At 42.1% G+C, this 27,115-nt stretch overlaps 1 protein-coding gene across 6 annotated transcripts in view; it reads left to right on the forward strand.

Moving 5' to 3' along the window:
* arhgef9a (Cdc42 guanine nucleotide exchange factor (GEF) 9a) overlaps positions 1–27,115 on the forward strand; it is a 54,177-nt gene that overhangs the window by 19,543 nt on the left and 7,519 nt on the right. For 3 of the 6 annotated variants that reach the window (XM_028588630.1, XM_028588634.1, XM_028588632.1), the window contains 8 exons: positions 14,370–14,549; positions 17,007–17,207; positions 20,038–20,217; positions 20,581–20,813; positions 22,772–22,901; positions 23,668–23,799; positions 26,116–26,359; positions 26,683–26,751. In XM_028588630.1, coding sequence (XP_028444431.1) covers positions 14,370–14,549; positions 17,007–17,207; positions 20,038–20,217; positions 20,581–20,813; positions 22,772–22,901; positions 23,668–23,799; positions 26,116–26,359; positions 26,683–26,751 — 1,369 coding nt within the window. Of the gene's footprint in view, positions 1–8,660; positions 8,834–14,369; positions 14,550–15,219; positions 15,299–17,006; positions 17,208–20,037; positions 20,218–20,580; positions 20,814–22,771; positions 22,902–23,667; positions 23,800–26,115; positions 26,360–26,682; positions 26,775–27,115 lie in introns of those variants that run through there. The other 3 variants (XM_028588635.1, XM_028588633.1, XM_028588636.1) reach the window with 3 other exon arrangements.

Raw genomic sequence — 27,115 nt, forward strand, 5'->3', positions numbered from 1 at the left:
TACACCGGACCCTATGCCGGACCTACACCGGACCCTACACCGGACCTACACGGACCTACACGGACCCTACACCGGACCTACAGCGGACCCTACACCGGACCTACACCAGACCTACACCAGACCTACACCGGACCCTACACCAGACCTACACCGGACCTACACCGGACCTACACCAGACCTACACCGGACCTACACTAGACCTACACCGGACCCTACACCAGACCTACACCAGACCTACACCGGACCCTACACCAGACCTACACCAGACCTACACCAGACCTACACCGGACCCTACACCAGACCTACACCAGACCTACACCGGACCCTACACCGGACCTACACCAGACCTACACCGGACCTACACCAGACCCTACACCGGACCCTATGCCGGACCTACACCGGACCCTACACCGGACCTACACCGGACCTACACCAGACCTACACCGGACCCTACACCAGACCTACACTGGACCCTATGCCGGACCTACACCGGACCCTACACCAGACCTACACCAGACCTACACCAGACCTACACCGGACCCTATGCCGGACCTACACCAGACCCTACACCAGACCTACACCGGACCTACACCAGACCTACACCGGACCCTACACCAGACCTACACCGGACCCTATGCCGGACCTACACCGGACCCTACACCAGACCTACACCGGACCTACACCAGACCTACACCAGACCTACACCGGACCCTACGCCAGACCTACACTGGACCTACACCGGACCTACACCGGACCCTACACCGGACCCTACGCCGTAGCCTGACCTATCAAAAAATTGAACTACACGTCGCGGCGATGCAAGTCGTTTGGCCGTGGATTGGTAGCATTGAATTTCGCCCGACTTATTTCCTGGTTCTCCTTCTTCATAAACAACATGACACCTAGGAAAGGGTTAACTTTTCCTGCTACAGATTTGTGACCGTGGTCAGAAAGAGCAGGGGAGACACTTTGTTTCTCTCCCTATGCCTCTAGAGTCGGTACTCGCTCCGAAGCTAATTATGCACACACCAACACACCAACACACCAACGCACAAGTATAAACTTCAGGCCACTTACGTAGGCTACAGCGAAAGCTCTGCGTGGAGCTCCGCAGGATCATAAATCACGCTTAAGTCTGGACAGACGTTGACGTAAACTGCAACTTGACTAGTTGACAGAGCCATACAACTGCTGGGCTGTAATTGTAGTTTGCTATTACTATTAGCCTATGTTTTTTAATATAATAAGTTATGGAAGGCCAATGAGAATTGACCTCACAGGCATTAAGAGAACCCAGTTGAGATGGGTCAGGTATTTGCAGAGGCGGTACAGTGGACAGCCTATTGCATAGACGATCTGAGACAGACTCATGACACACTGCATTGCTCTGCTTGCCATGTTTTACTCTGGTCCCTTAGCTTATTAAATGACAGCGAATTTGATAACTGGATGGATGATGATGATGGTCATCATTAATTTCCATTGGGGAAACTGAAGGGTTTGGTGGAAGCTTGCATATTATTTGCTGAAATGATTTCAAACATTACTGTACAGTGAGGGGACCCAGTAATACAATATGCAACGCAATACACAGTAATACAAGGATCCTGCTGTAAAGTGTTGACCCAACTCTATATACAGTATACAGTACAGGCCAAAAGTTTGGACACACCTTCTCATTCAATGTGTTTCCTTTTTATTTTCATGACTATTTACATTGTAGATTCTCACTGAAGGCATCAAAACTATGAATGAACACATATGGAATTATGTACTTAACAAAAAAGTGTGAAATAACTGAAAACATGTCTTATATTTTAGATTCTTCAAAGTAGCCACCCTTTGCTTTTTTATTAATAAGGGAAAAACTTCCACTAATTAACCCTGACAAGGCACACCTGTGAAGCTAAAACCATTTCAGGTGACTACCTCATGAAGCTCATTGAGAGAACACCAAGGGTTTGCAGCACTATCAAAAAAAGCAAAGGGTGGCTACTTTGAAGAATCTAAAATATAAGACATGTTTTCAGTTATTTCACACTCTTTTGTTAAGTACATCATTCCATAAGTGTTCATTCATAGTTTTGATGCCTTCAGTGAGAATCTACAATGTAAATAGTCATGAAAATAAAGAAACACATTGAATGAAAAGGTGTGTCCAAACTTTTGGCCTGTACTGTAGGTGATGAAGGTACAAATGGATTGTACAAATCCCTCACAATGACAGTCCTGAAAACGATGCAAGTCGATTGATTAGCTGCATCTGTGCTTGTTGTGCATGTAACGTACAATATGTTTAAGTTCTGTCTGCTTTAACATGTGATTCTCTGCTGGTGGGAGAAATTCTGCCATTTTTTACAAACTCCCCCTCTCTTTTGTATATGTATGAGTATATTAGCATTGGTGTCTGTGCAGATTTAGACTTTCAGATGTGACCTTTGTTGTCTAAATGTCAGGGAGATTGGAGAGGGAGCCCACAGAGGTAGGGCAGGCTTATATAATCTGCTCACTCTGCGTTTCACACACACATGCATACACACAAGCACAGAGCAAAAAAAAAAAAAGCTTGTTTGAGGACGGTTGTCATATCTCAACTGTGATGCTTCGTACAACAATTCACTGAAAGCCTGGCTTTTAAAGGAGCCATTGCTTTTATCAGCATGTATGTGTAGAAAGTGCCCTGGAAATTATTTATGGCTTTAAAAATACAGATATAGTGCACTTGTCGGGTGTTATTCTTTTAAACGTATTCTCAGGTCTTTTGATCCATCCATCCCGAAGCTCTCAGCTGAAGAGTTTGGAGAGGGTTTTTGTGTCTGTGTGTGTGTTGGATGGTTGGCTGGGTAGTGGTTGGGACTGAACTGAACTGATTTTCTTGTATGAATTAATTCATGATCATGTTGTGCTGTCTTTATAATCTGCCAGCTCGTGTATATAATACAACATTCACCTTAAGTATCACTGTGAACATGGAGGCCAAAATAATGATGTGTTTGCCAATGGCAAACACGTGCATCAGATGGGATATGGAGCCATTTTGTCCTCACAACACTGAGCCTTAAAGGAATACTGCACCGAAAAACTGTGTTTTGAATACCAAACACTCACCTCCTGTAGCTTTGAAAGGTGGCTCAGAAGTGTTGCTTGCTCCTTTGTGGAAAACGACAGCTGTAGTCTGCACAGATTTACAGCTGTTACAGTGGATTCCAATGGATTCCACAGAAACTTCTCACAACAGTCCTGAAGCACAGCCAATTTCTCTGGTATCCATCAATATGCTCTCTGTGTTCCAAACAGTCATATTTTTGCCAAAAGATATGGACCCGCATCTGAGTTTGTTGGCTCTGTGTGTAAAATGCTAACCAAACTAGCAGCAACTGCAATGTGTTCATTTAGCCGTATTTCAGTGCAAATGCGACAACATATTGAGCATATGGAATGGCCCCAGGGATGGTTTGAGCAGTTTCTACTGACATTTTGATACCTTTTTCCTGCCATTTAGCTGGGTTGCCATTAAAATGTATTGTAAAAGGCATAATTTAAAGCTGACTACAGCCTCTGTCCTCTCCTCTCTATCTTCAGTGGTGGAAGAAGTATTTTGATCCTTTACTTAAGTAAAAGTACTAATACCACACTGTAAAAATACATTGTTACAAGTAAAAGTCCTGCAGTGAAAATGTTACTTAAGTTAATGTATGTACTGTAAGTATCATCAGGAAAAAGTTGTTAAAGTATTAAAAGTAAAAGTACTCAATGCAGAAAAATCCTCACATTTTAATGATTGGAAACAATAAAAACTAGTTTCATTCATAATAAAACATTGTATTTTATAAACTACATGTGTTTGGTGTGCAAAAATCTTAATTTGTGAAGCAACTAGTAACTAAAGCTGTCAGATGAATGTAGTGGAGTAAGAAGTCCAATATTTCTCTCTGAAATGTAGCGGAGTAGAAGTAGAAAGTGGCATGAAAAGAAAAGACTCAAGTAAAGTACATTTACAGAAATGCTGATTAATGTGCATTGTCCTAATCAAATAAACTTACTTACTTACTTCAAATTTGTACTTAAGTACAGTACTCAAGTAAATGTACTTAGTTACATTCCACCATTGGGAATAACATCTTCATAGAGCTCATTTGGGACCTTGACAATTATATTGGGCCAACATTATATATTTGTTTTGGGTTTTGTTCAGGAAATTGTTACTGTTTTACAGTTGTTTCTTTTGTAAACTAATTTATGTGTCATAATGTCTTTTAGGCTACGTTCAGACTGCAGGCAAAAGTGGCCCAAATCTTTTGGGCCACTTTTTGGGGCCAAGTGACCAGTTCAGACTTCTTCAAAAATAGTGTGAACACTCAAATCTTGCCCAGATCAGATTTTTTCAAATCGGATTTAGACCACTTCCATATGTGGTCCTGAATCAGACTAACGGATGGTCTAACGGAAATACGCTGTCAAATTACTATGGGTTAAAGGTCCCATGGCATGAAAATTTCACTTTATGAGCTTTTTTAACATTAATATGCGTTCCCCCAGCCTGCCTATGGTCCCCCAGTGGCTAGAAATGGTGATAGGTGTAAACCGAGCCCTGGGTATCCTGCTCTGCCTTTGAGAAAATTAAAGCTCAGATGGGCCGATCTGGAATCTTCTCCTTATGAGATCATAAGGAGCAAGGTTACCTCCCCTTTCTCTGCTTTGCCCGCCCAGAGAATTTGACCCGCCCATGAGAGAGAGAGAGAGATCATGGCTTTCAAACGAGCAAAGTGGCTGTTGGTCAAGGCCACACACCCACCCTCAATCTTGCCCCCCCCCCTTAATAGCTACAGACACAGAAATGGCACATCCTAAGGAAATCTCATTGTGGGACAGGCTCTAGTGGCTGTAATTCTGCACCAAGGCTGAATTTCTGGAAAGAGACTTCAGATACAGTATTAGGGGACCACTAAGGTCTATATAAAAGAGACTTCAGATACAGTATTAGGGGACCACTAAGGTCTATATAAAAGAGACTTCAGATACAGTATTAGGGGACCACTAAGGTCTATATAAAAGAGACTTCAGATACAGTATTAGGGGACCACTAAGGCCTATATAAAAGAGACTTCAGATACAGTATTAGGGGACCACTAAGGTCTATATAAAAGCATCCAAAGAGCACCATGTCATGGGACCTTTAAAAAAACACAGGAGTTCTACCATATCTGCAATAATGATGTCCTTACTTCTAGAGCTACATCAGTAAATTGCAGGAAATTCTGCCGGATGCATGTATTTTCGCCAATGTCCGTTTCCTTCCGTTTTCTTTGTGTTGTAATTATGGCTGTCAGCATTAACACGTTAATCGCGATGCAATTAAGGACCGAGCAAAACGCATACATTTTTTTAATCACATGCCACCATTTATTAATTTATTTTACACTTCACTCGGCTTCGCATTGTGCCTAACAGGCTACTATTTTGACCCTTTGCCGCACCTTTACTTATCATCAAGCTGCCATACTTCCTCGTAACACATCCTACTGCTGCAGGCTGCAGGCATGATGGAGAAAGACAGCAGAAATCACAATTCTGAATGGCACCTTTTATTTTCCAAAACTCCCGGATGGCTCAGTAGACAAGTCGAAAGCTATATGCACATTGTGTAAAGCCGAATTAAAATATCACCGAAGCACGTCAAGCTTGAGCTACCACCTACGAGCTAAGCATAGTACAGTTAACGTGACTCAGGTTGATGCAGCTGCTGCAAAGTGCAAACGCTGTCTCATCAACTGGTGATCACTGGACATCAGTGAGTAATCAAAATTATTTAGAAGTTACTGCACCCTATATTGATTCTGGTAAGGATAGGGATTTTTTGTTTTTTAGTTAGGTACTTGGAGGAATAGTGCAATTATGACATATTCACACATTTTTCTTTTATTTACAGTAAATAAATAATAAACTAATACAAATCTTAAAGTCAAGTTCATAAAGTAACTTTCCTTTGCATTCATTTGATTCCCAATCAAGATACACTGGTAAGAATTGCTTTCCATTGTTAATATGTACTTAAAAACAGTTCTGAAATGCAAAATAATAGAATTTTAATCATGTAATAAAACGCAATTAATTGTGATTAACCATAGAAATTCAGCGATTAATCGTTTGACAGCCCTAGTTGTAATTTTAAACTCCGGTGGATTTGTGAGGACTATGGTTAGACTATCTGTCCAATCGGACAGAGGCTATTTTGCAGAGGCACGGTGCAAAACTTAGCGCCGACCATGATGATTGTGATTGGTTTAAAGAAATGTCAATAAACCAGAGCACATTTTTCTCCCATCCCGGAATGCTTTGTTTGTGTATGTCAATTTACAATGTTCTTCTTAATGAGACACACAAGGATATACACATCTTCTAACAATCACTCCATTCACTTAGATGATGTGTAGTAAGATAAGAAAGAAACTCAGGGTGGACAGAAGGATTGTCTCAAAGTTGGTTCACACAGACAAAGCTGTGTTACAATTAAAACACTTGAGAGGCTGTCTTCAGAGTTCTCACAGAATGGAATGGAACATATTCACAACAATATGATAACTTGATCTAGAACTGGGGCTGCACAATATGTGGAAAACTTATGTGATAACGTTGTTGAATATCGTGATAACGATATTACTTGCGACAAATCAGATAGTAAAGTGTACTCTGCACCAGTGGCGATTTCTTTAAGACTGCAAGGGAAGCTCAGTTTCCCCTAAAATGTCTAAAATTTAAATGGTCAAATATGTACTATTGTGTTAACATTTTATTGACTAAAATGCGTTAGAATACGTTCATCTCGAAGACGAGTTGGTTCAGAATTGGCTGACTCGATTTCCTTCTCATCCATTCCCGTAGCGTCTCAGTGCATTTCCCTGTTGAAGCCTAGCGTCTGTTGACTTCAATGGGGCTGCTTTGAGCAGTTCTTTTCAGTGCTTTGAAACTAGAAGGTCATTGGATAAATGCTGTGATTATGTCCCGCCCACGGACGCTCAGCGTCAGGGGTCAATGGAGCAGTGGGCTGGCCTGGACGCTGGGCTTCTGCGTGATGATTGGAGGGTCTGTCGAAGGACTGTATCTCCTTTTGATTGACAGCGATTTTGTACTATAAAAAGTCGCCGAAGCTGTTCAACTTCAAGCAGAGCTCAGCTCCTCAGTCCCATCGCGGATTTTATAGTTGAAAGACAAACTGCTGCAACCTGTTTCTTGGTATTTGCTTGGCGAAATTCCTATAATATTAACATAAATAAATGGACAATTTGTATGATGTAGGCCAAAAATGAGCTTCCCCTCTTTGAATGACCAGCAGCCGCCACTGCTCTGCACTGTTCTGCATTTCTGCTGCTTTCAGTATTTTGCTAAAATACAACAAACTGCTTGTTGACTTTAAAACAAATGAAGGAAATCATTGTCAACATTTTTTGTTTTTGAAGATTTTTTTTGCAGGCATTTTAGGCCTTTATTTTCATAGGACAGATGAAGGAAAGGGGAGAGAGAAGGGAGAATGACATGCAGCAAAGGGTTGCAGGTCAGAGTCAAACCTGCAGCAGTAAACCTCTATATATGGGTGCCTGCTCTACCAGGTGAGCTACCCAGGCGCCCAACAGTTACATTTTTAAGTGCAGTTTTCTGCTGTTCAACTAACACAACAAATCCTTCGAAAGTGTCTTTCATGATGTGTCGCAGCCTTTCACGATGTGTGTTTATTGTAGGGCTGCCATCTCTTAGTCGATTAGTCGACTAATCGGTCGTTTTGGTTTTAGTCGACTAAGATTTCTTTAGTCGATTAGTCATTTTTTATGCTTATTCATGCTTAATTACTAATTTCCAAGAAACTTCTGAGCACATTTATGGTAAACACAAGATTTAAAGTGGTGCTTTTGCAGGATTAATTGTGGAGAAACTCAGTTTTACAGATGGTTAATTAACTACATTTATATTGTGCTTTTCTAGTCTTAACCACCTCTCAAAGCGCACAGCTCTGTCAATTAAATCAACTAATCGATTAGTCGACTAAGAATTTCTTTAGTCGAGGACAGCCCTAGTTTATTGTGCCAATTGATATCACGATAATGATTTAAAAAAAAAAGAACTGCCTATTTTAAAGTGCATTTTTGATCATGTAGAGATACTTTTAAACGCCCAATGGATGGCGCCTTTAAATGACTACTGCTGCTGCTGCTGCTGCTGCTGCTTGCACCAGTGACATTTGCTTGGTGCACCAGTAGTAACACAGGGTGTAAATGTGGTTGATTATCAAATCAACTGGGCATACTGTATCTGACTGATGCGTGGCCACAGACAAATTGGCAGAAAAGGCCGACATCACGCCAATAAAATTATAAGATGGTGATCACTTTGAGGAACGTGCATCCATTATTCTGACATTTATTCTCCTTCATCGCGGCTGTTAATGATAAATGATAAATCACCACCACCACTGCACGGGGATATTTTTAGATGGTGTGGCAGATGAATGAGGTTATGATTTTGGCCTCTGTGGTCGATTTAGTGAGCGTGGGGGCTGGCTGTGCCCCTCCCCGACTGTAGGTGATGGCTGAAGCCGGCAGCCTAGTATCAGTATTAATACAGGACCGCCTCTCAGCCTCAAAGCCGCCCTGCTCGCTCTGGTCCCCACTCACCGGAAGGCAGCTCGGCAGCTGCGAACAGCCTGCGCACAGCCTCTCTCTTGTTGGCTCTGAGAATCTATTGGCCTGAGAGTCGCTCGGTTTAGGGGGAAGAGGCGAAACACCGGCAGGTGTTGACTAGCGGGGAGAAATCGCGGTGCAGACTGATGACGATGATGATGGTGAGGAATGATGCATCTCTTCCTGTGCCTTTATGAATTACATCGCGTATTGTGAAGAGGCGTATAGGGGCATCTTTTTCTACTTAATTTCTTGCCTAAGTGTAATGGTGGATTTCTCGGTGGCTTTGAGGCTACGCGTCTAGACGGGAGAGCTGTATTCCGCCCGTCACTGAGAGCGCACATATCTCAGCATCGGCCCGCAGCGTTGCGCCATGGCCTTGGATGTCCAGACTTGCGCGGTGTTTACGGTGATCGCGGTTCTGGTGCTTGTGAACGTGCTGTTGATGTTCATCCTCGGTACTCGTTAATGGATCTGCGCTTGGGGCCCGGTTCGCAGCGCAGCGCACTTTCACACAGGACAGGAGAGAAAGGCAGTGCGCGTTGGTCGAGAGCGGGGACACCCGGCGCTCCATCACGGCTAAGCGTTGAAATGAATGACGTTGGTACAACATAATGTATTTCTGTTACCCCCCCCCTCCCCAATCCTTCGTTATGTCTTGTGTCCTCTCACCGTTTGTGATAGCTAGTGTTGTCTGGTGGTGGTCGTAGTTGTGCGGATACAGATCTGTGATGCTCGTACCTTTTATGTGGTGCCTGGAAATTCATATCCCCCGCATATAAACATGTCCCCCCCCCCTCCCTTAAGTCGATCTTCCTCTCTCCTCCATGTTGTATTTTGTGGATTATGCGCATGGATTAATTTGATTCTATTATAATTTGCTTTTTAGATGAAAAATGAATCTGATGGTCTTTTTTTCAACAACAGCCTACTGCTGCGTCAGGACTTGTTTTCCTATTGTGATCCACTGTAGCCACATCCACAATATGGCAGCTGAGCAGTGCTCTCTCCACTGAAGCAAATGTGATATTTGTAGCAAATAGCAGTGCAAGTGAGAGGTTTGTGCTGCTGGTCTTAGACTCTAGAGGATCATTGTAATCTCAGCTGAACAGTAACCAATAGCAGGCAGGGCTAGGCCTACTAAAGGAGGGCCTCCGTCACTCCAGGTTTCCCCCATTTTGGATGCAGCTAAACTCAGCTCCCATTTCGTAGCCCACAATATTCACATTTCTCCAGTTTGCAACATTTCAATGTGGCACCTGTTTCTGGAGCCTGCACAGTATTGTTACTCCTGGTCACTAAATAGTGACTAATACAAAATGTATCAATATATGTGCATAGTTCTTGATGAAATGTTCTCCAAAGTAAAAAGGCATGTCAGAAAGAGATTTTAAAAAAAAAGGCCATTTCCTTTCTTTCCCACATGCAGTGGCACAATCTAATAAAGGATTGGAGGCAGGTGTGATGAATGTTGAATGAATGTCAGAAATAGATATGCTAAAAGCCTATCCCAGAGCCGTCCATGACAGTCCTATAAATAGGGAAGATAGCCTGCTAGGTTTTTTGAAGATACTGTATGTGCTCTCTCACACTCAAGGCTAAGTGCTGTGTGTTTTTGTGTGTGTCTAGTTAAGTGATAAATGTTGTATTGTAGATGTAAAAAGAAGTGATTGGCGGCCATGTATTATGAACATGCCGTGGCATGTGGCCTGGTCTTTTCATAACTGTGATACAAACATAACAACATAACATCCTAATATTGTATACTGCAGTGGTTAAGGCTCAGGTGGCTAACAGTAATAACACAGTGCTACTTACAAATGTGAGTTCAGCATGTTGTAAGCATGTGAGCACATGTTGTGTGTGTGTGTGTGTGTGTGTGTGTGTGTGTGTGTGTGTGTGTGAGATAGTCTGGGTGGGTGTTATCTGTAGTTCCTCTCTAAATTTGAGTCGTGCACACGTCCCAAGTGTTCACACATTTATAATCCCCTCCTGGGCAGGTGCCTTCCAATAGAATACTGTTAAATGCTGTGCAGTCAGAAGTGTCAATGTGTGGTTGGTGTGTGCGAGCAAGACAACAGTGTGTGTGTGTGTGTGTGTGTGTGTGTGTGTGTGAGAGGATGTGAGTGTATTTCTCACCGGTTTAAAGCAGAGCATCTTTGATTGGCTCCCAGACTCAGGGTATAAGTGTATTACATAACAGGGTTGACAGACACAGGGAGGACAGACTGCGAGACTCACTCAGTGCGTCGGAAAGAGAAGCCTCTTTCTGGAATACAGCACGTTGTTACTCGACATTGCAGGCTCAGCGCTTGCGGAGGACCATCACCTTGACCGCTTCCAAAAGAGATTTAATTATCATGAATGTATGAACCGGACTTCTCCATGCATACACTCTCTGAACAGTTTCATGTCACAAACATGGTAAGGTTGGCTAAAGGCATGTGTGTGTGTGTGTGTGTGTGTGTGTGTGTGTGTGTGTGTGTGTGTGTGTGTGTGTGTGTGTGTGTGTGTGTGTGTGTGTGTGTGTGTGTGTGTGTGTGTGTGTGTGTGTGTGTGTGTGTGTGTGTGTGTGCGTGCATGTGTGTGTGTTTGCTCAGGGATGCTGTAGGTGCTTTGGTGCAGATGTGCTATGGCTAGAGATAGAGGAGGATGTTGGAATGCAGTGGAGCTGCCGGTGCAGTGAATGCTGATGTGTTGTGCTGCAAAGATGATATAAGCGAGTGAATTGGCTTTCTATTCTCACATATTTCCTTGTCAGTGTCCATGTCTGTGCTTGAACATGAAACAAAAAACAGTGTCATGATATGTGTCCATGTATAAGGATAGATTCATCTGCATTCATTTGCATTGACCCAAATACAGGTTTTGCGGTTTAAAGGCGGCCGTTTCGCCCTTTGATCTTTGATGTTGTAAAAATGATGACATAGATCATTACAGCTGGAAGACACACAGGTAATGATGGGTATTATGGCAAGATTTCTATTTACTATTTACTATATGCCATTTGATCAGGTATGAGGTTGCACTAAGACAGGAATTGGGAAGATTGATTATGTAATGCTTTTTAATTTATTCAGACATGTAGAGGGGAGAAAAAAGAATGCAATGTATTGGAGAGGGCAGTGCTGATCTCTTTAGGGAGATGGAGGGACCTGAGCAGGGAGGAACACTGGCTGTGAATGGATCTCTATCTCTCTCCCTCACTCTTTCCATCTGTTGGCTATATTACAGCAGATTGATGGGGACCGGAGAGATTGTGCTTGGAGTGAATGGGGCAGGGGTGGGGAGTTGTATGTGGGGGGGAATTGGATTAGTGAAAGCACACATCACAGTAAGGGAGCAAGAAGTAAGACTGACCTCAAGGCTCAAGGCTCATCTGTTGTATGGGTGCTGTTTCAGGCAGAGGTCCTGATGTTGTCATATGGTGGCGGTCAAGTAGAGCCCATTTGGCTTTCATAATCAACTATTCAACTATACCTGTGTGTTTAAAAAAAATAAAAGTATCCTGGTGGGTAATAAATGATTTGAATCAAATTATTTTTACTGAATCAACAATGATTTTAAAAATCTTTTTGAGGAACTATTCATTGGCCCTGTTTCCATGACAGCGTGACACATGTCTTTGCGGTAATCCTCCTCTCTTCCTGTAGTGGAGTGCTTTGAGATATAGGCCAGATCTATTGTTACCCCAGCTCCCAGCCCGATGTGATACCTGATTGAATCAACCTTCTCAATGACATCTTTGATCTAAAACCTGCGCGCAAAGGCCTACACTCTGTACCTTTCTACATTGACATGGAAATTATAATATTACTGGGTTCTCTAATGTGATTGGTTTGTCTTCTTAAATATATGAAGCCAGAGTGATATTGCAGTTATTCAGTGGTCACTATTTGTGTGTGTGTCACACACACACACCACACACACACACACACACACACACAAACACATACATTTGGAAATATTAGGATGCATCGTGAAGTGTCCTTGCCTCATCCCATCATCTTGTCAATACCAGTGAAGCATCCTCATCTGTCGCCATGACGATGGCTGTTCTTTCCCTTCCAGGCATGGACATCCTTCTCTATGTTCGCTGCTCTGCCCTGATTGGCTTATATATCCCCTGTAGCTGTCTCAGTACGCCGTCAGGGAAGTAGACTTGTCTACAGGTTGAAGGTGCAACGTAGCTGCTGAGTCTGAGCTCTCAGATCCTCACGGGGGGTTCGGTTGAATACAAACAAACACACATACACACACAATCTGCGGTTTCTCATGGACCTTCTTACAAACACACTGCATCAGCACATAGGTGGAATAGCATATTTGTGCTGGAGTGATGAGGTGCATTTTAAAAAGGTTTTCCTATCCAGGGATTTCATTTTATAAGAGGCAAGGCAATCTTAAAGGATGGAAGGGTAAAAAACACATTAACAAGCTCCATTTAGAAAGTAACAGAAGCTCAATATTAATATGCAGAAGCCGTAATACAAGTAAAGATTCTAATTGAATGTCCGTCCATGTGACATCCCTGTCTCCAGGCCTTTGATAACTCCTTACCTAGAGCCTAAGCAGCTCCTGTCAGGCTTGGTTAGCGCTGGCTGCTCTGCCCACAGCCCCAGGGCCTGGATGCATGGTTAGCTCTGGACTGGAGAAGGCTGATGAACACTACTTTGGAGAGAACAATTGGAACAAACAGTTGGAGCTTTGCCACAGGTGCATACAGGGGTTTAATGTATGTGAAGTTAAAAGTGTGGCTGCACGTGTGCGTGTAATAGGATATGTGTTTGTGCACATCTTAGGGCAACACAGCTAAGTCCTCAGTGTGATGGATGGGGAGGCTGTTTGGTAGATGGATGATGTCAGTCTCAGTTCCTTCTCAGGAACAATGTCGGCTGTCTCTTAATGAGAACAACCTTTAGCCTCTCCAAATCCCCTAAAGAATACTCATCACCGAACAGGCTTTTTCATGCCCTTACACATTACGCCCAGTGCATGCTCACAAAATAATGTGTACAGTTGTAAACAATTTAAACATTTATTTTTTAGCATCACATAATGTCCACATTATTTATTCATGATGCCAAAATCAATAAAAAGATTTGATGAGTCATCCTTCCACGTTTTGTCAAAGACTGGGCTGCTGATAAAATAACAAGCCCTGGTGACAGCATGAAGGAAGGGAGATTATCCCTTCACATTTGTTTGCTCCTCAGCATTAATATTACATTAACACATGTAATTATTCTAATGTCATAATAGGCCAATTACCATCCCAGTGTGGAGACTGGTGCTGTGCTTCTGAACGCTGTTGTTTCTCCACTAATGGCTCTGCCTTTTTTGTGTTGTCGTATTTTGTTGTGTTGTACTGTGGTCTGTGTCGGCTATTGTGTTGTTCTATTTGCAATCCCTAAGCTGCCAGTGGGCCATGGCTTTGAGGGTGTGTATTTGCATCCATTAGTAATCTGAGTGGGCTTAACAACAAGGATTCAAACAAATCAAGGCCAAAATGAGGCTGGGTACTGAATTATAATCACTTTCAAATTTGATTTCTATGCTGTTTTAGGTCACGTGGATCTAGATTTTTTGGTCAGTGTCTGCAGCGCTTTTTCATGCTGTTTCAGTAGTATTTTCACAGCAGTGGCTTCACGTACTGAGAATAAAGCATTGTCTTGTCTTTCCCTCCGATTTCTCCAGTTGATAAGTGGAGGTTCAATCGTCAACGCTGAGGCGGTATGGGACCATGTGACCATGGCGGACCGGGAGTTGGCGTTTAAGGCCGGTGACGTCATCAAGGTGCTGGACGCCTCCAACAAGGACTGGTGGTGGGGCCAGATTGATGAGGAGGAAGGATGGTTTCCTGCCAGCTTTGTACGGGTGAGTTAGCTGCAGCCATGGCTGGCCAGCGACCATAGACACAACACACCCACACACATACAGAAATGGAGGCACATGAACATATGCACAAATGCTGACACAGAGAAAGGTGCACAAGTATTCTGTCATATACACAAAAACGCATGTACGAAAAACACACATTGATATGCTTGCTCCACACACAGATTATTATTTTTTTTTTAACAAATAACACTCAAGAAAGCAGAGAATAACTAGCTAAATGCCTTTATCGAGTTTTCAGGGACAATAAAACAAAGATGCTGATTAGCCTCTTTTTTTGTTTGGCATCAACTTCAACTCCTATCCTTGAAATCCATATACATTTAGAATGTCCTCACATCACATCGTGATTCTAAAATCTCACCTATATTTGAGCAAAACTAAACTCAACACAAAGGTCTGATGTTATTCCATACTTCTTTTACTTAACTTATTGAAGGAAGAATTAACATACTTGTTGTAGGTGGAGGCTTCCACAGCAATGCACTCCCCCCCCCCTCCACCCAGACACTCCTCATGGCCATTCCAATTCCAACATGTCCACCCTTCCATCTTCACTCCTGAGAGGGCAGGGCAGACAGGCTGACTGACTGTCAACCAAAAAGTATCTTTCTGTTCTGTCATTCTCTCTCTCCAAGGTGGAACCCCACCCTCCTCAGCCCCAAACAAAACAGGTTTTCTATATCAACCCCATAGCAACTCCACGGTTCCAAAACACCACGTCAAAGGTGCGTTTTTCCCAGCTTCATCTACCCATCCAGCCTGCCCGCCCACCCGCCCGCTCCAGTCTGTCAACCGCAACATACCCTCGACATTACCAAACATTAACGTTCCCATGACGTTTTAACATCATTCTCTACGGGGTCGATAGAGAGGCAGAACTGATGAGTCAAAAGTAATGATCCAAGTCTTCGTCTTTAAACGGCCTGACCTCAAATTCTCCAAATGTATTCATATAGAATTAGATGGATTTTGTAATCATTGTTCCTGTTAACATTCATGGATCTATTTTAAGTATTGATTCTTTTTTTAGTACTCTCTACTATTTACTATTGACTCTGACTATTCTTAGTCTTAATGCTGCGCTGCTGGTTCTCGTCTACAGTCAGTGCTCTACCACCCGTCACTCTGCTTGTCTGTGGCGCTGCATAACTCATCTTGTGTTTGGCATCCTACCCGTCGGTTCTTTGATGTTCTCTTGGCAAACTGTGTGTCATCAGGTGTTGGCTGCTGGACATCTAAAAACCACACAGACTTGGCCGTTTCTATGAGCGATAGTGAAATACACTCTTGTCTGTGGTTCTGTGCGTGTGTGTTGGTGAGCGCATGCATGTGTGAGGAAGTGGGGGGGGGGGATACTTTGGAGTCACACACAGGGCCGACGTTGGGCATTGAATATCCTCTGGGCACCAGTCTCAGAAAGAGGCTTATTTTAAACTCTGGAGTTGTTTTGGCAGTTTGTCCCTCATCTATCTGACATGCTGGACCAACAGTCCCATTCACTTCCAAACTACCAGAGACCCTTTAAATAAAGCTCTGTGTGTGAGATGTGGGTTTATGTATGTGGTGGTGTGTGCTGTGTGCATTCATGCTCATGAGGAGTGGGCCTGAATGATTAATCGTTTTCAAATCAAACTCGCGATTTGATAGAATGCGATTAGCTAATCTTGAAGGCCGCGATTTATCCAATGTGCAATATTTAGTTGAATGTTTGGTGTAACTTTTTGTTAAGCATTTTTTTTATACTATTCTATATTATTCTATATTTAGTGTTAAAGGTAAATGCTGGAATAATGTTACATATCACAGATTGTTTACAGAAATGTCCAATTATCAGTGGATTGTTCATATATTTTGTATAACTTTATTTACCATGATGGTAGAATGTGCAGTATGCTTCTATTGAACAGAGGCATATCAGAAATTTCAGTTTACAGGAAAGTACTGATATTTTTTATTCACATTTTTTTTTAGATTATTATTATAACTTTAGCTTTTGTGGTAAATGTTCTGTTCGACTGTTCAATGTTCCATGCTTATTAAACTTATTGCTCGCAATTCATATCCATGTTCTCATCTTTCCATAAGAATATTGAGCAGTTTTGATGGTGTCTCATGTTATAATGCTCCATAACATATTTATCTGTTATACAGTGAATATTGAACTTTAGCTAAACTTAAAAAAAAATAAAAAACTCAAATCGTAATCACAGAAAAATCGCAATTCGATTTTTTTCTCCAAATCGTTCAGCCTTAATGAGGAGTGAGAAGTACTGATTATATGGCAAAGATTTTGTGATATGAATATCTAAATGTATCTGTTTACTTATCCTTTTTTTCGACTGATTTATAAGCTTAACTGAGCAGATTTTTTATTCAACTATATGTGTTTGGGTCTGTGTGTGTGTGTGTGACTGTGGATGTGTTTGCACTCAGCTGTGGGTGAACCAGGAGGATGGGGGAGCGGAGCCAGCCGAGGGGACCAGCGAGGTGCAGAACGGGCACCTGGACCCGACCAATGACTGCCTGTGTCTGGGCTCGCCCCTCCAGAACCGAGACCAGATGAGAGCCAACGTCATCAATGAGATCATGAGCACAGAGAGACACTACATCAAACACCTCAAGGACATCTGTGAGGTACTTAACACGTGCACAGTATACATCCACCAACACACACACACACACACACACACACACACATACACTGTTCCAAGGCATGCTTTAATTGCCACAAAGCCATTAGGAAAGGTAAATGGAAAGGAGCTGAATGAACTGAAACATGTATGAGAGAAGAAGCAGCCCATTGGATGCTACATGAGCTTTGCAAAATGTAGGCCTATGCGGAATTGTCTATTTTACAAATATTAGTTGTGCTTTATGCTGTAGATGTTGGACGGTTATGGCATGTGGCTATGAGTCCCTCGTGGAAAATAACTTGCCAGTCCGGACTCTGCTGATTTCCTTCCGACTCTGCTAGCCTGGGCTAGCTAACCAGCTGGCTTACGTTTTCAAATGTAAACGTCAGAGAAAACACTGAGGAAAAGGTGGAGAGTCTCGGCAGCCATCTCATGACTATGAGTCGCTCGCCAGGATCGTGAAATCCCGAACCAGTCTCCTGCTGACTCTGCTATCCTGGTAGATCAAGGTTTTCAAACGCAAACATAAGAGGAAACACAGAGGAAAAGTGCCATTCAACCGGGTGACTCTTTGTCTGTGTGCTGATCTGACGGCCACATTCTGCTTTATGATGAATCATGCACAAGTCGAAGGAGCTGATGGGATAACATTTCAATGGAATTTTGAAACTTTGAAGGACTCACATGTAGGGCTTTGACTTTTGCCCAAAAATCATATTCGAAGTTTGTTTGTTTATTAATATTCAAATATATTCGAATATTTATTAATAATATTTTGACCATTAAATGCCTTCAGTAAGACCTATATTGATATCAAAATTAAGTTTTTTTTTTTTATTACAAGTCAGACCATAGATTAAACACAAACACTATGCTTTCGACAGGAAGTTAGGAACTTTTACTGTAGCCTACGGAAATGGTCTGATGTTAATACTTGTGTGCTGGTGTGTGCGTAGAGTCGGGGTGTGTGTGTGTGTGTGTGTGTGTGTGTGTGTGTGTGTGGCGACAAATCTGGCGACTTTCTGTATTCTGTATTATTGTCCAGTGAGCACGCAAGATATGTCTCTCCTGTGGGCCCTAAAACAGTCCCCTCTCTCTTCTGTTCTGTGACTGAGGAGCAGCATCGCCCTCCCCTCTCTGCTCTCTCCTCTCTCGTGCGCAGGCAGGTAGAAAGGGGAGAGGGGGCCAGTGTAGGTAGGAGAGACAGCAGCACGCGATGGGAGAAAGACGCCGCTGAGCTGGCCTGGCCCTGGGCAAGCCAGCCTTCTTTGAGAATTCGGGGGGAACACAACGCTACCGAGCCACAGCCGAGACACGTGCGTCGCCGCGACGTGTGGTTACATTTTCAAATGCGTGAAAAAGCCTCGGAATCTGAATTGAAAACAGTGTTTACAAGCAAGCACATTTACAAAAGACGATGCTCATAATAGGTTTGAATATTAAGGGCTGCCTAATATTTGTTCAAATATCATTATTTTTTTAAATATTCGAATAATATTCAAATAACGAAGTTCGGAGTCAAAGCCCTACTCACATGACAACACGACACGTCCAAATTTAAATCTGAATCTAAAATCTGGAGATATTGTTTAAAATCGATCATGAACAACTGTGAATGTCTTTAGCCTAGTATATAGGCTACATGGCCCATATGGGCTATATCATACATAATAGTCCATTGCCACCAGTTCTTCCTGCTTATACTGTAAGAGATATAGAGACAAAGTCAGTTAAAGTAAGATTGCATAGTTCTGTTTTTCATGTTTTGAGCAGTTGTTTCTATAATGGTGTCAACCAGCACGGCCACTGCATCTGTTGAGTTACATAGAGGTCATATGGGAATACAGAACAAAACATCTGCATCATGACTTTGGGTGGGCAAGAATTTCTATTGCAAATTTCTGCTTATCTAATCATCTTTCCTAATCCTTTGTATGCCCTTTGTCTGTATTCAGGGTAAGGCATAATGTTTAAAAAATAGTTGCAATAAAGCATAAATTTCACCTTCTCACCTTCTCACCTTCACACTTCTTGCCTGTAGTAATACTACAGCATTTTACAACTTTACCTGTAAACAAGCACAGGCAAGCTTTTTCTTAAACTTTGTGTTTCACATTAGTAAAAGTAAAGGGTTTAAGGATTTAGGAAAGCTAATTAGAATAAAAGTAAAACTAAAACTGATATTTTCCTGGTTCTTGATGGAACACTCCATGACTGTAATGGCTCTGCTAATAATTCAGGGGGCATTTACAGAAGAAGCTTCCTATCATAATCATAATAATTTATTTTAGTCATGCACTATCGATTCTTCTGGAAAACACTTTTGTCAAATCAATCCATTTTAAAACAGAGCTTTAATTGTGATCATTTGCATTAACCTTGACTTTAAGAAACAAACAAAAGGCTTAGCAGGTGTATTTCATAAAAAGAGAGAATTCTGGGTGGGGGAGTGTGAAATAGCAAAAAACCTTTAACTCTTACGGCAAATCTTTTCCCAAAATGCCTAAGCTTCAGGGCGTTTAACTAACCACAAGAATTGGACTGACAAATTGAGGCCACAGTTCAGCTACACAAAATTATATTTGACTCTACAGAAGCCTCAGAGTCATAGTTCATTTTGATCCAAATAAGTTATATTTAAGGAATGACTTCACATGTTTATTACAAAAAAAAATGACAAAACTAGTGATGTAACACTCTATGGCCTACATTATGCTTTTCTGTAGCAGTTGTCTGACTGAGCCTTGCAGCTATGTCACAATTTCGGACCTGGCACTTAAACTGTGTCGTCTTTGAAAGCCTCATAGAAGTTGTAACCCATTTTGTTGCAGGGCTACCTGCGCCAGTGCAGGAAGCGTGTGGACATGTTCAACGATGACCAGCTGAAAGTCATCTTTGGGAACATCGAGGACATCTACCGCTTCCAAATGGGCTTTGTTAGAGACTTGGAGAAACAGTACAACACAGAGGACCCCCATCTCTCTGAAATCGGACCATGCTTTCTCGAACATGTGAGTTCAAATCATGTTTTCTTAGTTTGAAAAAAACTCACACACACTGTCCAGCTGAGATTAGCCATATTTGCTTATAATTTTGTTAGGCCTGTTATCTCAAGATCACAACCTAATTATCTTGTTATCATGAGATAACAGTTAAGTTGTGGAGATAATTAAGTCACCAGCAAACAATTTATCTCAAGATAACATCATAATTAAGTCATGATCTTGAGAAAACAGCTCTAATAAAATTTTAGCAACCGGAGCTGCTCTTCTGTACATGTTGGCACTCTTCTCCCCAGCATGTTTTATTGAAAAGCAGATTCATTACATATTTCCCTCTCTCATAATGTATCTTTCTGCTCCTTTATTCTACAGCAAGATGGTTTTTGGATATATTCAGAATACTGTAACAACCACTTGGATGCCTGTATGGAGCTGAGCAAACTGATGAGGGATGGCAGGTACCAGCACTTCTTCGAGGCCTGTCGCCTCCTCCAGCAAATGATTGACATTGCCATAGACGGTTTCCTGCTCACCCCTGTCCAGAAAATCTGCAAATATCCACTCCAGTTGGCTGAGCTTCTCAAATACACTGCGCAGGAGCACAGGTACTGTCCACATTTAATCTGCTGAATGTGTTTCTTTTTCATGGTTGTTCATTTGTTCATTACTGATGCATCATTTTGTTTCAGATGCATTATGTTGCAATGCAGCTCTTGCAGGTGTTGTTGGGTTTATTCTCCTAAAGTGGTGATTATCCATGCATGAACTGCAACAAATGTTATAGAGAGGCGAAGTCCCTCCCCTTCCTGTCGATCACCATGGGATTTTATTTTAGGAAAAAAAAATACGGTAGTGAATGGCGAAAGACAAATAATGATTTGATCCATGAATTACACATATGATGTTTTGAAAAGATAATTTTGCAAGTCAAGAAAGTCTCTGTTTGTCGTAAAACTGTTGAAGTATAAAACTGTAAAAATATGTAATTAGAAAGATTATCACCCTCAAGTCGCATAGGTGACGTCTCATTGAAGCTACAATGTCTGTTGTTTGTGTTTTGTACCGAGATGTAACTTTACTACCACCACCAGCGGGTCTTTCTTGTTCTTTTGCTTCCCGGCTGATAAAAAGACGCTGCATAAAACACATCAGGTAAGATAACGTTACATGTGTTGTATAACATAGCTAGCGAGCAAGCCAGGCAGAATTTTGGCTCACTTGCTGGTGCTATGAGGTCGCTCGACTTTTCAGTGACGGTGCTCTGAAATTTAGGCTTTCCTATTAATGTGCTGGTTGTGTGCTCCACAACAGTTACAGTGTCATCAAGAAGCGCTCAAGAGATACAAATGTAAGGGTTCAATAGCCTAACTATATAAACACACCTCTGAATTTCACATTGTTGGTATCCTAGTGGGAGCTTCAGCACCCCTAAGCCCCTCCCTGGTGGGGGGGATGAAGCCGAGCAGCAAGCAACGTGACCTATATTGAGACGAGATGTAGTTCACTGAGCAGTTTCACACAAAACTGAGTGGTACTACGACAAACCTATGACAAACTGTGACTTCACTTGTTAAATTATATTTTTTATTGAGAAACATCATATGTGTATTTCATGGCTCAATTCAAATTCACATCAAAACATTACTTATCTTTATCTATTATTAGCCTCTCTATTTTGCACAGTTTTACCATCTTTCATTGAATGTAGGAGAGGAAAACATGTCATCAAGGAAATTCAGTTGTTATCGAAAAAAGTATACTGAAATTCTTAATCTAATCAAATCATTTTCATTTCAATACATGGCCATGGGATCATTGCATAGACCTCTGGATATGAATAGATTACAGATTAATTATGAATTTGGGCTTTTGCTGGCACATATACAAGCATCAACATCCCCCACCCACACACTGCATGCACAGCACAGAAGCACACTACACAATGTAAACATTTGCAGATACGCGGGTATCCAGATGTGCAAACTCATGCGTGCAAACCCACAGAAACATGGCTTAAGTGATTCAGCGTGTCTCAGCCAGCTCCAGGTCATTCACAAAGCACTCGTTCTCAGCCAGAGAGGGACAGGTGCCAGCTCTGCCTGCCAGATCACAGTGTTTGACTGTTGGAGCTGTAGAGAATCTGCCAGATATAGACTTGCTCTCTGTCACACACACACACACACACACACACACACACACACACACACACACACACACACACACACACACACACACACACATTATCTTCCAAAGTGAGGATTGGATCCATTGCACATCTAACCCAGAGGGATAAATCCAGCTCAGTAAGCATAGATACAGTAAGAGTTAACTGTGGATAGAGAAAGTCGCTGATTAGAATTAAACAGCAGTGTGTTATTTTGACTGTGTTCCAGCAGACTTACTGCTGCTACTTGAGTTTACAACCCCGGCCCTTTAATAGGCTGGTCTGTATCATTCACTACAGCAAAATTACATGTCTTTTTTAAAAGATGGCTGATCTCCAAGAGCTATAACGTTTCCCTTTAACACCCCAGGAGTAGTTATGTGTACTCTGTGTCCGTAGTGATTATCGATACGTGGCAGCAGCACTGGCAGTAATGAGGAACGTCACTCAGCAGATCAACGAGAGGAAGAGGAGACTGGAGAACATCGACAAGATTGCCCAGTGGCAAGCTTCTGTTCTGGACTGGGAGGTATGTGTATGTATTGACTGTGGAGTCATATCAAAACATCTGATGTCTGTTTAGTCACAGACATTGTCCTGGGAGGGGAGACATTTGACTCCATATATCTCTCACTAAATGTAGACACAACCTCAAGTTTACTTAGGGAAAACTTCAAATTTAGTGTTTGTAATGTTTTTAAAATTCCCAAAGTCAATTCCTTAAATGTTTGTCTTTTTAACAAACAAAAATGACATCTTCTCCACTTTCAGACTTTAAAGTACTCCAGCAATTTAGTTTTGCACTTTCACAAAGTTGAAAGGCTTGTAAGAGACACATGGGGAAAAAAGCTATGGTCAAAATCGATGCAGCGGAACTTGTTTGGGTTAAGTGCCAAAAATGCTGCATTCTAAAAATCCCATAATGCAACTTGATAGTATTTTTTGTTAGACTTCTCTTACCTGGTAACCACCCATGTCTCATAAACTTTGTAAAGCAAGCTTTCTTTTAAAAATCCTTTTGTAGTTTTAACCCTAAACTGAGACACACCTGATAACATAACTATGACATCATCAAGGTTGATATCTCAGACTTGAAAAACAGCACCACAGTTTACACAGACTGAGAACCACCAACCATTGGGATCAGTAAACTGATCTTTACTGTATATATGATTGGTGGAGTGGCATTGCTGTACATAGTTTTATCTGTCAGTACCTTCATTTATAAAGTATGTGTGTGTGTGTGTGTGTGTGTGTGTGTGTGTGTGTGTGTGTGTGTGTGTCTCTGTGTCTAGGGGGACGATATCTTGGACAGGAGCTCAGAGCTCATCTACACTGGGGAGTTGTCATGGATCTATCAGCCGTATGGACGTAGCCAGCAGCGAGTCTTCTTCCTCTTTGATCACCAGCTGGTCCTCTGTAAGAAGGTAGGCTCTCTCTCACTTTCTCTTTGTTCACTTTCTTCCTTTTTTGAAGACCTCGTTGGCTGAAAACTAGCTGATCAGCTAAAAAAACACCTCCAGCCTGTGTTCTTAATAGTTGTGTATCACGTAGCTGGTCACGGAGAGACGCTTGAAGACAATGTGACACCTTCAATCTTTTCTCCAGAGCTGCAAAATAGATTACAAAATACCTTAAGAGACGCACCAGCCCTCGTTGAGATGCGCTCCAATCCTCAGCACCTTTCACAAAATGGAGCTGTGCTAGTTTGGGCTCTAATGCACCGAGGCTGTGTTCTCCTGTCAGACGGATGTTCACACTTGGCTAGACTCGACAATACACGCACACGGAGACACAGACACAAATGCAGACGGACACACAGGCGTGCAAGGTGCATCATCACAAGCACACGCACGTGTACACAGAGAGGAGCAATCATTTCACCATTACACAGAACAACACACACACAAAAAAGTAACAGATAAAGTGTCTTTCTGTTTTTCTATCCTCCCATCTGTCCTCGACTTCCCCCCTCCGTCTATCATTGTTAAACTTCTCTCACACTAGAAATGAACTCCAGTATTTCTGCTGATCACCACATGTGTTAGCTGTTCTGGTTTACTAAATAAAGTATGCTCCGAGACATTCAATTATAAGTTCTAGTCTTTGTTCATACATCCTTCGCCAGCATCCTCAGTACAACATGTGAAATGGCAGCCCTCAAGGTGTGTTTGTAGCTCATCTTGAAACGGATGCAGATTTTTCTCTGCATGCTTATTAAAATATGCCTGTTCTTATTTTGTTACTTTTTACCTTCCTTGCCCTTATAGTGCGACTAGATGTTATTTGGTCCTGAGGCAATGGTCACGGTGATTTTCTTTTTCTTTTTTTTGGGCTTGTTACGCCCGCAATCTCTTACCGCAGCCCGCAGGTTCCAGTTAATCTTATAATGGATATGTGTGTTGAGTTATTTAAACAAACAATAGGGGAAATAAACGCCTCTTGTCCGCAAGTCTCATTGATAGAGCCCGCGGTGAGCTGGAGTCCATCAGTGAGAGCTAGCTAGCCTCCTAACGAGACCTCTGACATTCACAAAAATGCATTCAATTGAAATCCAAAATCGGACAAGTGTTAGCTAAGCTTTGTAAGACCTTGGGGAACCTGTAATATTCATGCCGGGACGAAATTCAAACTGTAAATATACTGTAGTTATGCCGAAAGTGTAACTAGCTAGCTGCAATATTTCCCCATTATATTGAATGGGACATATAGCTAGCAGCTGCTCGTCCTAACAAGACGCCTCACGTTCATAAAAATGCCTTAAAATCAAATCGGACACAACGGTTAGCTTTATAAGACATCGGAGTAGATGTTATATAAGGGGCGTGACGAAATTCAAACCGTAAATATTCGAACCGCGGAGCCCCGGTAGTGCAGTATCCACAAAGGGTGACTTTGCCCTGGGTACGGAGCCCAGCAGGCTGTTGCTTTCTCGTCAGACTGTGTGGAGCTCCTAAAGTCCGACACGTCTTACCAAATTTGCAATTAGCCGTCAATTTTCCTAAAATGGCCCATATTTGAGCTTTAAATAGTTGATTTCTCGCATAAAAAAGTCTCAGAAGTGAATTTGGTAACGAAACATTGCAGTGTCTGAAATATGAGATTCTGTCGTCTCTAATGTGTGTGTATTGGGGATTTGCTCAACCAATCAACGCGCGTCTCTAATGTGTGTGTATGGCAATTCGCTCAACCAATCAGCGCACAGCTCATCTAAATATTCATGAGCATACCATATTTGGAAGAAAAGCTCTTGTTACAAATAGGGCAAAACACAGGGATGCATAAGGGCCAATAAAATATCAACCAGGCCATTTTCAGCCCAACCAATGTGACATACCCCATTAGGAGACCATAAGGAACAGTGTGAAATACCCTATATAATCATTCTATCACCCCTTTAAAAAAAGAGTTGAATAAACATTAACTTTCATCTAAAACTTGACAAAATGGGATTTATCGCATTGTGGTTGTGCATTAGACTGTACTGCTGGACCTAATGAACTAGTAAGTGTACCATTGTTGAAATAGTATTTTCTACCTTTTTTTCTACCACGTGTTGAGCAGGTTTGCAGAGAAATTGGGCATTCTGCAACGTGTGTGGAAGGCGTTTGTAGTTTTGGGCAGAAGGTGGAAAGGGTTGCATAAGGCAGACTCACAGAATACCAAGGGAAGGATGCTTGTTGACACCTCTAAGGTTCAGCGCACACACACATGCACACATTAACAGATGTCCTCTTTCCCAGGATCTGATACGCCGGGACATCCTGTACTATAAGGGCCGCATCGACATGGATCGCTACGACGTGCGGGACGCCATAGACGGCCGTGACGACGACTTCAACGTCAGCGTGAAGAACGCCTTCAAATTGTGCAACAAAGACAGCGAGGAGCTCCACATCTTTCTGGCCAAGAAGCCAGAGGAGAAGATCCGCTGGCTCAGGGCCTTCCACGAGGAGAGGAAGATGGTGCAGGAGGATGAGAAAATCGGTTAGTCACGCACCTTTCTGCCCCTCCCAGTTTGGAAAGCATTAGTTTCATTCACAATGAGCAGTGAAACAAAGTTTCAGTTACATGTTGTACTTGCTGCAGCACACTACAGGGGGACCTTTTTTTAGCACATCATAGGACATATCGTAATATTTTTAGGATTAAAGTAGGTTTTGTACTTTATTGTGAAGAGCTAAGCAATGCTTCATAGCTCGTTGCTGTAAAAGGCAGCTTTTGTGGCTTATAACATCCTTGTTTTTTCACATGCATTAAAGCCCTTGTGTGGACCATTTGTGAAACATAGAATCTGGTTTCTTGTTTAGGTTTTGAGATCTCTGAGTACCAGAAGCGGCAGGCGGCCATGACAGTGAGAAAGGTGACCAAACAGAAAGGTGAGGCAACAAGAAGATATCAGGTGATTTCCCTTTTCTTTTCCTCGCTGGTGTGCTCTGTCTTCTCATCGCTGTTTACTCTTTACTCCTTAACCTGCTCTCTTTTTTTTCTTCTTTTTTTTTTAACTTTCTACACCTTTTCTAAACACGCCTACTTTGTTTATGAATGGACATAGACTATCTGTGTACTAAGTAAGCTAGACAATTCACGTGGATTCATGTCTTCTCGCTATATTACTTTGAATAGAGTTAAATGTCTGTCGTACACGAGGATGAATTGATATGAGTTGTAAAGCAGCTGTTAAGCATCAATGAAAAGACAGAGGGCTGTTTGCATGAAGTATTTAGTTTAAAGGGTGTTACC

The sequence above is a fragment of the Perca flavescens genome, chromosome 10 (assembly GCF_004354835.1).
Source record: "Perca flavescens isolate YP-PL-M2 chromosome 10, PFLA_1.0, whole genome shotgun sequence".
Lineage (NCBI taxonomy): Eukaryota > Metazoa > Chordata > Actinopteri > Perciformes > Percidae > Perca > Perca flavescens.